At 34.4% G+C, this 16,514-nt stretch overlaps 1 protein-coding gene across 1 annotated transcript in view; it reads left to right on the plus strand.

Annotated features, from left to right (window-relative positions):
• The window catches only part of C15 (homeobox protein C15), a 46,697-nt gene that overhangs the window by 15,007 nt on the left and 15,176 nt on the right, over positions 1-16,514 (plus strand). The window contains exon 3 of the mRNA XM_075297510.1: positions 10,530-10,758. Coding sequence (XP_075153625.1) covers positions 10,530-10,758 — 229 coding nt within the window. The remainder of the gene's footprint in view (positions 1-10,529; positions 10,759-16,514) is intronic.

Consider the following 16,514-nt stretch of genomic DNA (forward strand, 5'->3'; position numbering starts at 1 on the left):
ATGTTAAGGTCAATGACAAGGGACCTCCTTTTTATAGGCGAGTCCGAACGCAGTTCCACATTGCATTGAAACCAACTTAGAGAAGCTTGAAATACTTAGAAATACAGTTTTGTAGAGGTGAGATAATCCACCGCTGAAAAACTTTTTGGTGTTTGGTCCAAGCTGAGTTCGAACTCACGACCCTATGTATGCAAGGCGGGCATTCGATTGGCCTCAAGCGCCGCCGATGATAATGGTGTGGGCCAATTGTTGCTCGCCGCTCGTTTTCATCGACTGTAGGGCCAAACTAAATACCGAATATTGTCGGAAAAATATTCCAAAGACAGATTGAAAACTTGGACAGAGAAAACTCTCGGGCGAAAACCATGGACATTCTAACAGGACTCAGCCCTCAACACGCATCAACCAAGAATGACTTAAAAAAGAGGATCGCCGCTTTATTTCTACCGTAAAATGGCCACCAACATCTTTCACGCCTGCACCCAAAAAAAAGTGACCCCACCCTGGAAGAAAATATAGGTTTATTTTAGAAAATCTTAACTAAAATAGTTTTCTAAGTGCAACATGTTACAAATAAGTTAATACTTTTTGTCAAATTGAAGAAAATTTTTTAAAAATAATTAATTTTTTTCTGTTGTTTAAGAAAATTTCATATGTTGGAAGAAAAAATTGGTTTTAAAAATTGTTAAAATGTCTTTAGCGCTGTACGAAGTTCGAGACAGGTACAATTTTAGTAAAATTTACTCATTTCAGAGACTTATGAACTCAATTTAAGCAAACTTCTGCCATTTTAGGAAAATGTGAACTATTTTATTTTTTAGTAAAATTGTGCACTATATTTGTATACAACTTTTTTCTGATTTTCAGTTCACATCATTAAAGTTAGCAAAAAATTATTCAAATATGAGTAAATGTTATATTGTGCAAAATTTGACTAAAATCAAGTAATCTTTATGAACTAAAATAAAGTTCAGTTGACATTAGAGCCCCTTTTTTCTGGGTGTGGATTATTTTGGACAGTAAGATTAGCACTAAAAATACCAAAGTGTCGATTATTTCAAGACGGCGCTTCACCGGGAATGGCCGAAAGTCCAATTTCATGTAGAGTGTAATGGCAGACAAGACCGTTTGAAGGTCATAATTTGTGTCAAATGTAGTCAATCGTAACACATCTAAACTGATTCTAAAGTTTGATGTTATTTCCGATATTTTTTACTTTTGAATAACATTAAAAAAATTGAAAGATATAACGTTTTACTTTGTTGCATTACATGTCAACCACCCTATATTTGTAAAGAACCCTTTTTTATTATATGACTATGTATGAAGCAACCGAATAAATAAAAAATCGGCAATGCTGACTTCCGCTGTATTCCTTACTTTATAATGATTTATTTTCACGTAAGCTAAAATGGTAGAGAAACACATTGACATTCGGCAGATCACATTGCACAAAAACTCACACATGTCAATTTATGACCCCCACGATGGTGATGATAAAATGAGGGATTTATTGAACATATCGACATAACCACTACCAACTCCGTATCATTCATTGTAAAAAGAGGCACATATTAATACCATTAAAGGAAGATGAAAACAAAAATCGATCATTGAGAGGCAATAGGATTAAAAAAACGTCCAGCCATCAAACGTTTTTACCGCAACGACGAAAGTTTAGGTGGCAACCTGTCCTGAAGTTCCTCAAACACTGTAGTAGGAACATTCGAGTGTTGGCAGGGCACACCACACACATTTAGACTCACACTTGCTGCGCTGCGGATTCGATTGAAGTCAATTGGAAATTGAAGAAATAAACCAGAATTTACATATGGGGCAAGGGTACAACACACAGCAAGCCTTGGATGTAGCATCTTTGTGTTTTTGTTTTGGTTTCGCTCGACTATTTTAATGATGTGATTAACATGACTTTTTAATTTTCAACCTGTATACCGAATTAATTACCATCCGGGCGGTCCTCTCCATCCCCAGAAGATGACATTTGCCTACCTTTTGATACGGACGCATTGATGCCGTGACTGTGGCAAATTTATCATTTAGCCAACATTTTCAGTCCTACTTTCAATGAGAACGTCAACCGTTGGACAGACGGACATATATGTCAATGTTGAGTTAATGCTTATGTTTGGAAGCTTTTAATTTCGTTTTATTAAACATGTCTTTGAAATCAACACCAAGAGCTTCTTATTCAAATGAAATTCCACAGTTTGTGAGAGTGATTGTGCTACACCATTTCAATCCACATAAACAAAAAAGGAAATTGAAATATTTTGATTTTTTTTTACAACTAAAGCAAGCGATTTTTTTTTCTCAGCACAATATATTACATTAATCTCTTGTACACTCGAAAAAAACTATTAATTTAATGAGAAATGTTATTACACCAGAAAGATTTTAGTATTCCATATTAAGAAAACATTCCTTTAATAATAAAGACATTTTAATAAAAATAAATGAAATATTTTATATTTTTAGAAGTATTTTGAAACGGTGTAAAATGTGTGTTTACCCAATAAAGAAACAGAAAGAATAGCCATCCAAAGCTGCATCGATGATTACAATACAAATGGATGGTACACGCAGAGAAGGAATATGATCACCTCAACCATGTTTCGAGAGCAAAATGTTATTTTTGGACGGTGACCATGGAACATTTTTGCCGCAAAAATTGTGTTTTCTCGGCAAACATATACATGGTTGCCGAAGTCAGACATATGCTTTTTGAGAAAATAACATGGTTGCCGCAAACATGTTACATGTTCTCCGTCCAAAAATAACATTTTGCTCTAGAAACATGGTTGAGGTGATCATATTCCTTCTCTGGGTGTACTGAAGAGTAGCTTTGGAGCGGTGTGTGGTTTGCATCACTGTTGTCGCCGACGTCTACTCTTTAAGGGCTATGATTTTTCGTTTTTCGCCTTATCATTCTATATTTTTCAATTTTTGTTTATGCTTTTTCGTCGTGTTGGTCATATGCAACTGCCACCAATATTGTGGACTTTGTATTGGTTGTGTCAATAATAACGTCTTTAAAACTAACGATAGGTTTTTTTGTGCTCAATTGTATGATAAGGTGGCGCCTTGACGATTTTTAACTATGCCTGCGTATTTTATTTAGGTTTTGACATAAAACATATTTTATAGCAAATGATTTATGAGCTAATTCACAGATGAGAATATTTTTACACGTAGGTGGTACGAGTACAATGATGATGTTTAGGGAGTTTTCACATAATATACCAAAATTTACCAAAAGAATTAAATTTCAAATAAAGTACTTATAATAAAAAAACAGAGAAGCATTCAGGGCACTAAAGTTAATTGAACTATTTTTAGTTCATGTTTCAAAAATTTGTATTTATTAAATTTAGAACACAAATTTTGCAAATTTGGGTCCTTTCGTTAAAGTCGTATGTCTTTGGACTAAGGCAATTTTTTACTTAAAGTAAAGGGCAATCTTTTTGATTTAATGAAATTGTCCTTAAATCAACTGAAGTACCGAATCTTTCGATTTAAGATAAAAACGCTTCAAATATAGGCTAAGACTTGTTTTTAGGATTTTGTATCTTTGGTTCAAAGTATTTTTGGAAATAAGAAAACATTTTTTGTTTTGAAGTATCTCTTATATTTTAGATTTTTTAAAATGACATTTGTTTGTGCGTAAATTGAAAAGAGAATGAAAATTTGAGACCTGCATCCTAATTTTAATTTTCTTGATCCTATATTTCAAGCTACATCGGTCTCAAAAAAATGACCCTATGACAGCATCAATACCAAAATCCTTAAGGGAAGGTAAAAATCTTTGGATGCATGTAAACTTGTTTTTGATTTTGTGTTACCCACAAAATAGTTCATAATTTATTAAAATTTTTAGATTTTACCACAAATGCGTCCATCTTGATTTTGTATGGACCTAAAAAATTGTGCAATTTTGAGCTCCAAAACAAGTAAATTTTATCATTAGACTAGTTCATTTTGGGCATCAATTTTCAAAATTATAATTTGTTCATTCTTCAATTTAAATTTTATTTTCAACATAGGTAAAGTTCCATTGTCTTTTGCATATAACCCAAAACCCATTTGCCTATCCAATTTGGATCCAAAAGTATATAAATCTATATAACTTTTTTCATCGGAGTCGGTATGCACCACGTCTTTTCTAGTCGAAAAGGGATTTTATAGATTTGTAAAAACATTTTTATATAATTTTACAAAAATTGTAAAGAAAAACTATGTTAGGTTAGGTATAGTGGCAGCCCGACTATTCAGTCCATTTTGATACCACAGTGAATGTTGTCCGATTCTAACTACACCGAAAAAAATATTGTCGTGAGGTCAAAGATTTCATTTCTTTAAAATACGAATGCAAATTTTGCTTAGCAAAGAATACGCATTTCTCTAAAATAAAGTTATTTTCCTTGTCCAAAAGTCGATAAACTTTTCAATGAAGTCATATTGTCGTTATAATTAAGTGATTTCACTTAAAAATGGGTACCATAACATTAAAGAAAAAATGTTTGGGCTAAGGTCAACTTGACTTTAATAATTTAGAAAAATTCTTTAAATTTAATGAAATTGTCTTTAAATTTGTTGTCTTTTTGCATCTTGACTACAAAGCAAAAAATCGTTCAAATATAGGACATGTTTTTCAACACTTCAGCCACCGTGGTGCAATGGTTAGCATGCCCGCCTTGCATACACAAGGTCGTGGGTTCGATTCCTGCTACGACCTAACACCAAAAAGTTTTTCAGCGGTGGATTATCCCACCTCAGTAATGCAGGTGACATTTCTGAGGGTTTCAAAGCTTCTCTAAGTGGTTTCACTGGAATGTGGAACGCCGTTCGGACTCGGCTATAAAAAGGAGGTCCCTTGTCATTGAGCTTAACATGGAATCGGGCAGCACTCAGTGATAAGAGAGAAGTTCACCACTGTGGTATCACAATGGACTGAATAGTCTAAGTGAGCCTGATACATCGGGCTGCCACATAACCTAACCTAACCTAACCTAACACTTCATTTTAAAGACGTTTTTTATTTGAAACAAAGCATAATTTCTACTGGAAGTCGAGTCTTAATTTTGAAAATAAAGTTGTCGTTAACTCGTTTTTAAAGGACTTTGATGGCGTATGAAGAAACAAAACTGAAAAAGCGAAAAATTTAAAATTTGCTCCCAGAAGCAAGTACACAAAACCCAAATTTAAAAGAGAAATTTGTTTTAAAAGTATCCTTACTTGTATTCTCCGCTTCTTTGGCTCGGAATCAATACCAAAATTTTTAAAGTAAAGACAAAATCTTTGGAACCGGGCATGCTTTTTTTCAGTGTATGTTTAGCTCAATGACAAGAAAATTCCTTTTAATAGCCGAGCCCGAACGTCCTTCACCATTGTAGTGAAACCACTTAAATAATCTATGTAGCACTCGGAAATGTCACCAAGACTGACGTTAGAGCGGATAATCCACCGCTGTAAAACTTTTGAGTGTGACAAGGCGGACATACTAACCATTATACCACTATAGCTCCCAAAACAAAACGAAAAATTAAAAACGTCATTAATATTTTTTTCTACGTACACTCAAAAAAAAGTTTACTTGGATCCAAAGATTTTGACCTTCCTTTAAGGATTTTCGTATTGATCCCGATCCAAAGATGCGGCTTTTTTAAGATAAAGACATTTTTTAGGGAGCTCCCTGGCTTTAAATCTAGGATCGATAAAATTAAAATTGAATACAGATCTCATTCATCGCATTTTTATTCTCTGTTTGCTATATATTAATAAAGGTATTCATGTACAAACAAATCCCAGTTTCAAAATCCAAATTATGCCAAGTACTTCAAAGTAAAAACTGTTTTCTTAATGCTAAAAAAAAAAACTTTAAACCAAAGTTGCAAATCCTTAAAATAATTCTTAGCCTAATTTGAAGCATTTTTATCTTAAATTTAAAAATTCAATATGTCAGTTGAGTTAAAGACGATTTCTTTAAATTAAAATGTTTTTCTCTATTTTAAGGAACGTTTGCCTTACTTCAAAGATCTACAACATCAACCGAGGGACGCAACATTTCAAGATTTGTGTCCTAAATGTAATGAAAACTATTTTTGAAGCAAGGATTATAAACTTTCTTTTAATTAAAATCTCATTATTTTAAAGAATTTTGTCCTTAACATTGCGTAAATTTCGAGTCCTAAAAATTAAGTTGCATAATCTTCCATATTAGGTCAATTTTTTGTTTTCAGTGTAGTTTTTAATTTTTCCACGAATTTCACCACTATTACTATTTTCCAGAGTGAAATCCATTTAGAAAGCGATATGTTTTCGTTTGTGATTCGTACGTCAATAGTTAACCTTTTCCAAAATGGATATTTCATTTTATGAGCCTGTTACACAAATAGCATCCCTTACTTACCCACGTGCGTAATTGGCATTTGAATATTTAATGGCATCCTTCCAAAACTTAGATCGTAAAAAAGTGTTAAACTGGCAAATCATGTTGGTTTATTAAGGGATTCCAACATCTACCAATACGAGAAATGGCCCAATACCGATATCAATAATGCATGATACAGCGAAATGGAAACCTGAAAATCAATATCATTGACACACTTTCAAATACCCCCAGCCCCCTTGGCCGCAAATTGGAGGGGTGGGTGAAAACGAGTGGGGGCTGCATATGTAAAATATCAGTTTCAATGTGAAAACCAATTTAGAGCCACCATTTATCCTTTTAGGGTACATACGGGAACACACAGATCAAATCATGAATAGAATCCAGAAAGGGTTCATATTGCTAGTCCTTTGAATGCTCCCCCTCTGTCTCGTCCTTTGTCGGAAGACATACGACAGGAATGTTTTAAGCTTTAGCAGTGTATGAATATCGTTGGGGTTTCTCCAGAAACCACACACATGATGATAATGTTCGCCAAGGTTTTAGAGAATTCATTGGCAAAGCATTTCACATGCTCAGCCACTTATCCTAAAAATCCTCTCTAAAGCTGTGCTTTCTTCCTTTTTTTTTTTGGAAGGATGGTGGGCATAATTTCTTGTAAAATATACCAAAGGGATGTTTTACGACTTTCAAAGAAAAACTTTCTATGTGCGGGGTTTGTGAGGGATAAAACGTGCCGTGGCCCCCCAAAGGTGTGCATCCTTGTTATTGCTGCTGCCGACTGAGGTTATAAACCATAAGCCAAGTAATGGAAAAAGCTTTTAACATGAATAATAAATATGAAATATTTATGCCAAAATATTCGTGCCCAGGTATTTACGAGACTAAACGGGGACCATGTAAATGAAGTTTTTATTTTTAGAAAATTTCTGGATTCTTTAGAAGGAAATGATGGAGCTTGGCTATGACTAAACATTGAATGATGATGTAAGGAAGTGTACATGATGTTCTTCGAAATTTGAATGAGTAAAGTTATTGTGGTCTATTTTGCCCATCCAATTTAATGGAAATACAAAAAAGTTAAGGGAAACCTCCTTAAAATGGTGAAAATGCCTTATATCCGGGTATTATTTGTTTTTTTTTTACAAAGCGTGGCAATGTCAAAAAATTGTCTTAGCAAAAACCTTCTTTTAATTTCATTCCAACAAGGGTGTCAATTGAATCTTCTGCAATTGGATGATGCTCATTTTTGAAATCCTTCCACATTAAGACAAATTTTATTCTCTTTAAATTCTGATTCATTTTTCTTGACCTCTCATTCCTTGCAGTGAGTTAGATTCTATGGTAAAGCCATCGTTCAAATGAATTTTAAATGGGTTTCCTTTCTTAAAGTAAAACAAAACTGAAATGTTTCATTATCACTATCGGCGACTGCATTCACTTTGTGTCCCTACAACGCTTTCATAATTAATTGCTCCATGTCAATGTATCGTTTAAACAGCCACTTTACAGTCGCATGACTCGTCCAGACTCAAAAATGAAATTGACTCGCCTCCACTAAAACCCTCAATGGGCCAAGCTAACTTGGCAGCAACAGCGACGACAAAAAGGCATCGATGACAATATGGACACCTTAGCTGGACAGCAGCACCTAATATGCCAAAGAGCGTATTGTTGGTCATATAATGAACATTTCCGCGGAGGCGCCAATTATTGTACTTCGGCGAAGCTATTAAGATAAGCTGGCGACAAAACACTACCCCACCAGCATTGAAAAACAAAAAACGGCAAAGAAGTCTGGGCCCTAAGGTACCCAAGCATTGAACGTGTGCTGGATACTCGGAGCAGCTACATATGAAAATTTTAAAATTTTATTAATTATGGAATATTTTTGAAAACGAATGGAAGAAGACTGTTTGTGAAGAGCTACTGCTAATGGATCATTGGAGTTTTTGAAATTGGTACTCTATTCTTATCTCTCAAAAATTGTGGCAAACGAAGTTTGTGTTGTCATAAAAATCATTCGTTGGAGGAGGAACCGTTGTCGGAAAATTATCCAACTATTAAGTCGACTTGTGGACTAATTCTTTTTTTTTTTTTGTTTTGGCTTTTGTCAAATACATGGCCAATCTAGTATATAACAATAACAAGATAGTAGACTGAAAAAAATATTGTGATAAGCAAATATTTGGTTTGACCTTAAAATACGAATGCATAAAAATGCAAAAGTTTTCGATTTTCATATATGAATATCACCTTTGTTTCATATAAAGGTGCAATATGTGTGATGGTGTAATGAGAATTACCAGTGCACAATTTTAGTATGGATCAATTTTTTTATGGTTTCTGATACAAATGTCATATACCGAAATTCTCTGCTCGACTTAGCTTGGTTTGTACACAGACGAAAAAGATTGTTTTTCATATGTGTGGATGTAAAAATTATATGTTTGGGACTCAAATTTTTTAACGCATTATTTATAAGTGCAAGCATACAATGTTCATAAACTAGCATAACATGTTAATATGTTACAACATATTATGTTTGGGACATAAAATGTTTGTAAATATAATATGCTTGGATGCAAACATGTATTAATTTAGAAATAGCCTATAAACATATAGTATGTGTTTAGAAAGAGAGAACTAGAGAGTATGCTGCAAGTAAAAGAATGAAAGTAATCAATTGGCGCCTTACATTTTTTTTTAAATTTTTTTTTCTACCCGTGTAAGGTGAAACATAATATGTTTGAATAATACAAAAAATATTTTGTTTGGATCAAACCTATATATATTTGAAACAAAATGTGTTTGGGGTATATGTTACAGAAGCGATTTTTTTTAAGGTTGTAGATTGTGATACGGTTATAACTTCAATTGTTACAACTCCCCTATAAGGAACATTAAGGGGCAATAAAGAGAAGAACGTCATTGACTTGCATTTCTTATCGCACCTAATAAAGGCCAACCAAAAATATTTATAATGACATTGCTCAAACAGAGAGACAGACGTCCAATTTGAACGACGACGACCTAAAAGAATTTTAAAAGGTTCGTCGTCTTTGCTGTCCCTACAGTCTACAGTCTCACAATCACAAAGCCAGAAATCAGAAGAAGAGTCAACCAAGCCAGTCAGTCAGTCAGTCAATCAATAAAGCCAACAACCGTCGCTGCAACAAACGCTGTTGGCCAACTTCAATGGTTCAATATGTAAGGGATATGCTGATGTTGTTGGTGGCTGTGCTCTGCTCTGCTGCCACATTAGCATGTCCAACATCAGACTGGGTCATTCAGACAGCCAGCCAGCCATCCAGCTATCCAGCAATTGAGCAGCCTGTCATTCATTTCACTTAACGCGATATAACTTCTTTTTGTCACCAATAATATGAGTCAACACCATGGAGGGATTGATAGTCAGAGTAAATGTGGCCGCTACGGCCTAGCAAATAGCCACTGCAATAGCAACAACAACAGCCACATTATCGTAATGAAAAATAAATTGTCGCGTGTTTTCTTATTGGTACCAAATAAGAGTATAGCTGACTTGCTTGAATTCCTAAAGGACAATGAAACGAAAACGACTGTGAGTCTATGGCTTCGGCCAGGGTTTCAATTAGAAACTTGGACCGACCTAAGGCAATAGGAAAACTGTCTAATTGATTTCACAGCAGCAGGTACACCAACACTCAAAACTAATGCCGACATCGATTAAAGTGGCCAGCAATTAGGGCTGTGTACGTTTATCCTCGAAGTCCTGGTTACCTTAATGCCTTTGCCATTTAGAAACTTCCTGTGGTCGTTTACTTTCATTCATATCTGCTTCAAACACTTGTCTACATCCCCGTAATCATTGACAGGTAATTTGTGCACGAGCGAGTGTGTGTGTGAGTGAATGTGCGTTTCCGGAAGTACAGATCGGAAATTACTGGTTATCATAGACAGGAAAAAGGGCAAATGGGACAATTTATAGTTTCACTTAATCGATGGGACCGCCCCCGAACATTTGACAAACAATTAAAGGATAATGCTATTAGGACATTCATTTTGTTTTCTTAATGAGTTAATAAGCTCGTTGTTGAGCAACATTTTCTGATGGTCTATCCAACATCTTCTCCCATTACAGCTGCTTTCCCTATTGCCCGACGTATTGGCCATCCCTATCAGAATCGTACACCTCCCAAGCGAAAAAAGCCACGCACCTCATTCACTCGCATCCAGGTGGCCGAGTTAGAAAAGCGGTTTCACAAGCAAAAATATTTGGCATCTGCGGAAAGAGCGGCTCTGGCGCGAGGTTTAAAAATGACTGATGCCCAAGTGAAGACATGGTTCCAGAATCGACGAACGAAATGGAGGTAAGTCAAATAATTCATCATCAGTATTGATCTAAGAATATAAATGGAAATGATTAAAGCAACGTGAAAATATGCTTCTGCTAATTGTGGAGATAAGTTCCTATTTCTCATATATTTTTTTATTATCAATTAAGTGAATGAAATTACATGATTTTCCTAAAGAAAGTGATCTTGCAGTTACTGTGGGAGACATTATTTAATTTACACCTCGTTGAACCAATACAACAATTAGAAAATTTAGCTTTGTTTTTAAATTCAAAATTTCATTCATTTTATCGAAACTCCTGAAATGTTATATAAAATATCCTTTATTTTATTTACATGCAATGGAATCAACTATAAGCCCAGATATAAAATAATTTGTCTCCAATATTAATAAAAATACTCAACATGACAAAAATAATTATATATCATAAGAGATACATACATATGTTACATTCGAATTAATTTCCATAGTGTTGCTATACTAAAACATATGAAATATATTAGCAGCGATTATGTCATTATTGGAACATCATTAATTAATTCATAATGAAAGTCAGACGATTGATAGGCTATTTAGGACAAACCCCAACAGGCTTATGAAACACAAATAAATATTTTTATCTTCCATCTCTAATGAGCCATTAATTGTCGATAGTTGATTTACTAATATTTTTATGGCAATTCGATACTAATGACACGTGAAATAAAAGCGCGAATAATACCGACATTTTGGATTTTGTTCATCACTATTTGACATTGGAATTCTAATGTTTGGTAATAGTCAATTAAAATCGTATCAAAATTTATTTCAGGCCATTTAGCTATACATGACTGACCCGATAATCGATGTCAACAGAAATGATAATCATTAGATCCCCCCTAAAAAATGAAAATGTCGAGAGTGCCACATGCAACTACATTTCAATAGACTAGGTAATTTAGTAGTTCATACTAAATGAGCTATGCAAATGAAAATGTGAACTTTGCATAGCTGATGATATTTTATATATCATTGAAAAATAAAATATTTAAAAAAATATATATATATTTCTCAATATAGAATTTCTTAATTAGCGAAGCAAACTTCATTTGCAAGTTTTTTTGATAAACGGGATTATTTCATTCATTCCCGATTCCCCGCTAAAAATAAAAATAAAGGTATTTTACTTTGAAGCGAAATTTTATTTCAGGATATGTGAAATAAAGCCACATATCCTGAAATTAAATTAAGCCACTTGACATGAATGAATTAGCCTATGAAAAATGATAAAATGGTCTTATTAATTCTGTCGAACAAATGTTCCTGTTTCTTGGAGACAACAACAACAGTTTTCTTTTCTGGGGAATCAAATTTTAAAGAAACAACGTTTTCTTTTGAGGCAAACAATTTCTTTAAAACCAAATAACAAATATTAGAGACAATCGTTGCAACACTTGTCCTTAGGTAAGGTTAGGTTAAGTATAGGTGCAGCCCGATATTTCAGGCTCACTTAGACTATTCAGTGCATTGTGATACCACAGTGGTGAACTTCTCTTTTATCACTGTGTGCTACCCGATTCTATATTAAGCTCAATGTCAAGGGACCTTCTTTTTATAGCCGAGTCCGTACGGCGTTCAACATTCCAGTGAAACCACTTAGAAAAGCTTTGAAACACTCAAAAATGTCACCAGCATTACAGAGGTGGGATAATACACCGCTGAAACTTGTGGGAAAAAGCAATCCATGACCCTGTGTATGCAAAGCGGGCATGCTAACCATTGCACCATGGTGGCTCCCGTGGTATCCTTAATTCGGGTTTATTTGCTCTTAAAGAAAATGCTTTACAACAAAGGGGAATTTCGGTCAGGAGGAAAGCTATTATTTCTATGATATGTTCTATACTTTAAAGATATTGAAGATATATCGTGCGTAAGATCCAGTTTTGCGTGAAAGAATACTTAACCTTAATAAATTCGTGGACAAAGATATTTTTTATTGATTCCTTTTTATACCCTCCACCATAGGAAGGGGGTATATTAACTTTGTCATTCCGTTTGTAACACATCGAAATATTGCTCTAAGTATATATATTCTGGGTCGTGGTGAAATTCTGAGTCGATCTGAGCATGTCCGTCCGTCTGTTGAAATCACGCTAACTTCCGAACGAAACAAGCTATCGACTTGAAACACAAGTAGTTGTTATTGATGTAGGTCGAGTGGTATTGAAATGGACCATATCGGTCCACTTTTACGTATAGCCCCCATATAAACGGACCCCCAAATTTGGCTTGCGATTGCTCTAAGAGAAGCCAATTTCATCCGATCCGGCTGAAATTTGGTACATGGTGTTAGTATATGGTCTCTAATGACCATAGCCCCCATATGAAACGATCCCCCGATTTGGCTTGCGGAGCCTCTAAGAGAAGCAAATTTCATCCGATCCGGCTGAAATTTGGTATATGGTGTCAGTAAATGGTCTCTAATGATCAATCACAAATTGGTCCACATCGGTCCATAATCTTATATAGCCCCCATATAAACCGATCAGCAGATTTGACCTCCGGATCCTCTTGGAAGACCAAAATTCATCTGATTCAGTTGATATTTGGTACGTGGTGTTAATATATGGCCCCAAACACCCATGCAAAAATTGGCCTAAATCGGTCAATAATTATATATAGGCCCCATATATACCGATCCCCAGATACAGAATCCGGAGCCCCTTGGAAGCACCAATTCATCCGATACGGTTGAAATTAGGTACGGGATGTTAGTATATGGTATCCACCAACCATGCAGGAATTGGTTCATATCAGTCCATAATTATATATAGCCCCCATATAAACCCCAAATTTGACCTCCTGTTCCTTTTGGAGAAGCAAAATTCATCCGATCTGGAATGAAATGAAATGAAATTAAATTTGGTACGTGATGGTAGTATATGATATTTAACAGCCATGCCAAAAGTGGTCCATATCAGTCCATAATCATATATAGCCCCCATATAAACCGATTCCGAGATTTGGTTGTGCTAGTATATGGCCGTTAACAACCATGCCTAACTAGGTCCATATCGATCTATAGTTATATATAACCCTCAGATAAATCGATCCCGAATCACACAAAAATTGGTCCATATCAAGTTCATAATTCTGTATAGCCCCCATATAAGCGACCCGCATATTTCAATTTCCACGTCGATTCGTAATTATTTGTAGACTTACCTATACATAACTTTTTTGTTTAATATATACCACGTATGGACTAACTCACAATTTAGAAAACGATGTTAAGAAGTTTTAAGATACCACAACCCAAGTAATTCGATTATGGATGACAGTCTTTCGTAGAAGTTTCTACGCAATCCATGGTGGAGGGCACGGCTTGGCCGAACTTACGGCCGTATATACTTGTATATTTATTCATTGATTCATTATTAAGTTACAATTAACATTTTAACTTAAAATATAGACAGCTACACTGAAAAAATATTGACCTAATATGAAAGATTGTGCAACCTAAATTTATGTTAAGGACAATTTTCTTTAAAATAATGAAGTTTTTATTAAAAGAAAGTTTATATTCTTTGTAAGAAAAATTTTTTCATTAAGTTTAGGACACGAATCTTGGAATTTCGCGTCTCTCCGTTAAAGTCGCAGGTCTTTGAACTAAGGAAATTAACATTAAGAAAAGCATTCTTGATTTAAAGAAGTCGTCTTTAAATTTACTAGATTTAAGATAAAAGCAATTCAAATATAGGCTACGACTTATATTGATACTTTTGTACTTTAATGAACTTTTTTTTTGGAATTAAGACAATATTTTGTATTTTGCAGTATCTGTTATAATCTGTATCCTACTCTAATTTCATTTATCTTAGATTTAAAACTAGATAGGTTCCTATAAATGCCTTTATTTCAAAGAAGCCACATTTTGGCTCAGAATCAATACCACAATCTTTAAGAGAAGGTCAACATCTTTGGATCCAAATTAACTCATTTAGAGTGTATGACAACTAATGTCATAAGCTCGCAAGAGGTATATGCTTCCCAGTATTAATCTTCCCAGTATTTATTGTAATATAAAAATGAAAATCCAATGCAGAACTTATGAGCATCTACAAATCAAAATGCTCTGAAATAAAATAAACCATTTGTGTATGAAATTTTCATGAAATTCACTGTAACTTTTCGCTGCTATGAAAATATTTAAATTTACATGTTCGTTATTTGCCAACATTTTAGTATGAGTATGCATGCAAGTAATTCGAAAGGGCTCATTGAAATCGCAATAACCAATTATTATTCAAATTCAATTACCATTGTTAACATTGTCATCAGAGTCCGGCTAAATAACAATATACCATGTCCTCAATCATTAAATGGAGGGTAGCTCCTATTTGCCTCCTTATCATGGTGACAAAATCAACTTCATTCAAAAAATAATGGAGAAGCAAATGGCAACCGTCCAAATGAAAAATATTGTGGAAATAATCATCCACTAAAATACACAAATTAATGTGGGCCAATTAAAATGGAATTCATAATTTAGTTAGTGGTCGTGGCCATTTGGCGACTGAGCCATAATAGCATGGCGATGTGTGATTAAATGTTTCTCTTGGCAAATGGACAAATATAGTGACGAGGAGTCATTAAGGCTCTAAATTTCCTTTAACGGCGAGGCCTTTTCTAAATGGCAATGTGATGTGGTTGTCGTCTTATCGAAATAGTTCTCATTAAGCTAGTCTCAATTGCAGCCATGGTCATGATGGTGTAGCCATTTCTTTTTTCGTTTTATTTTATTTACTCAACCATTGCTTTCTGCATATGGAATTCGATTAAGAAAAAAACATCCATTTCATCCCCTTTTGTTTAAATGGTCCCAATACTTTGGGGGTTGATTTGCATGTGAAATGGTTTCGCCCCAATGAAGAATTTATACTGTGATAATTGTTGTAACTATTGAAATGAGCTGAGTTTTGCAGTATTTCATGCAGGTACACGCAAAGAAAAAAAAACGTTTGGAAAACGTGTACCGAAAATGTTTTTCTTTTGTTAGAGTTTTTTGAATTGCTTCGAAAAGTGTACACTTTTATCACCAACAAACTTCGTTTGTTACAACATTTTTATTTTTTCAACAAAATTTTTTTTGTTGAACCAACAACACAGTCCATTTTGTTTATATCAAACACTGTTTTTTTCTGACTTTTGGTCCTTAATAAGACACATTTTACAGTTCATAGTAAACATTTAATATAGTAGAATGTAATGTTGAACATTTTTTCGGAATCTTCCGACCATATCTGAAATATATGTAAAAAAAATTGATCGAACCCACGACCCTTGGCATGCAAGTCGGACGTAGCAACCACTGCTCCACGGTGCCCAACTAAATGTATTTTTCTCTTAAATAAACTTTGTTTAATCTGCTCGTGGGCGCCGCAAGCTATGCTATATAAATATAACTTATATGGGTATTTGTCTATTGATGACAATAACGGCTACATAGCTCAGTGGATAGTGTGTTGGCTTACAAATTGCATGGTCCGCAGTTCGATTCTCCGTCCAGGCGAAAAATTTATAAAATCGTATAATTTCTTCTACATTGTTTGTATTACAGAAAAATGTGCTAAGAACTAAAAAACATCGTGGAAGTGAGAAAGATGTGAGGGAAAGTGCAATTAGCCAGTATAAAATATTTTTTTGAGTTAGTCTTTATGAAATTGTTTTTACATCCTGGAAAAGGATAACCGTTTATCACAAAAAGTATATACTTTTCTTCCAAATACAC

Source organism: Haematobia irritans, chromosome 1 (assembly GCF_050003625.1).
Source record: "Haematobia irritans isolate KBUSLIRL chromosome 1, ASM5000362v1, whole genome shotgun sequence".
Classification (NCBI taxonomy): Eukaryota; Metazoa; Arthropoda; class Insecta; order Diptera; family Muscidae; genus Haematobia; species Haematobia irritans.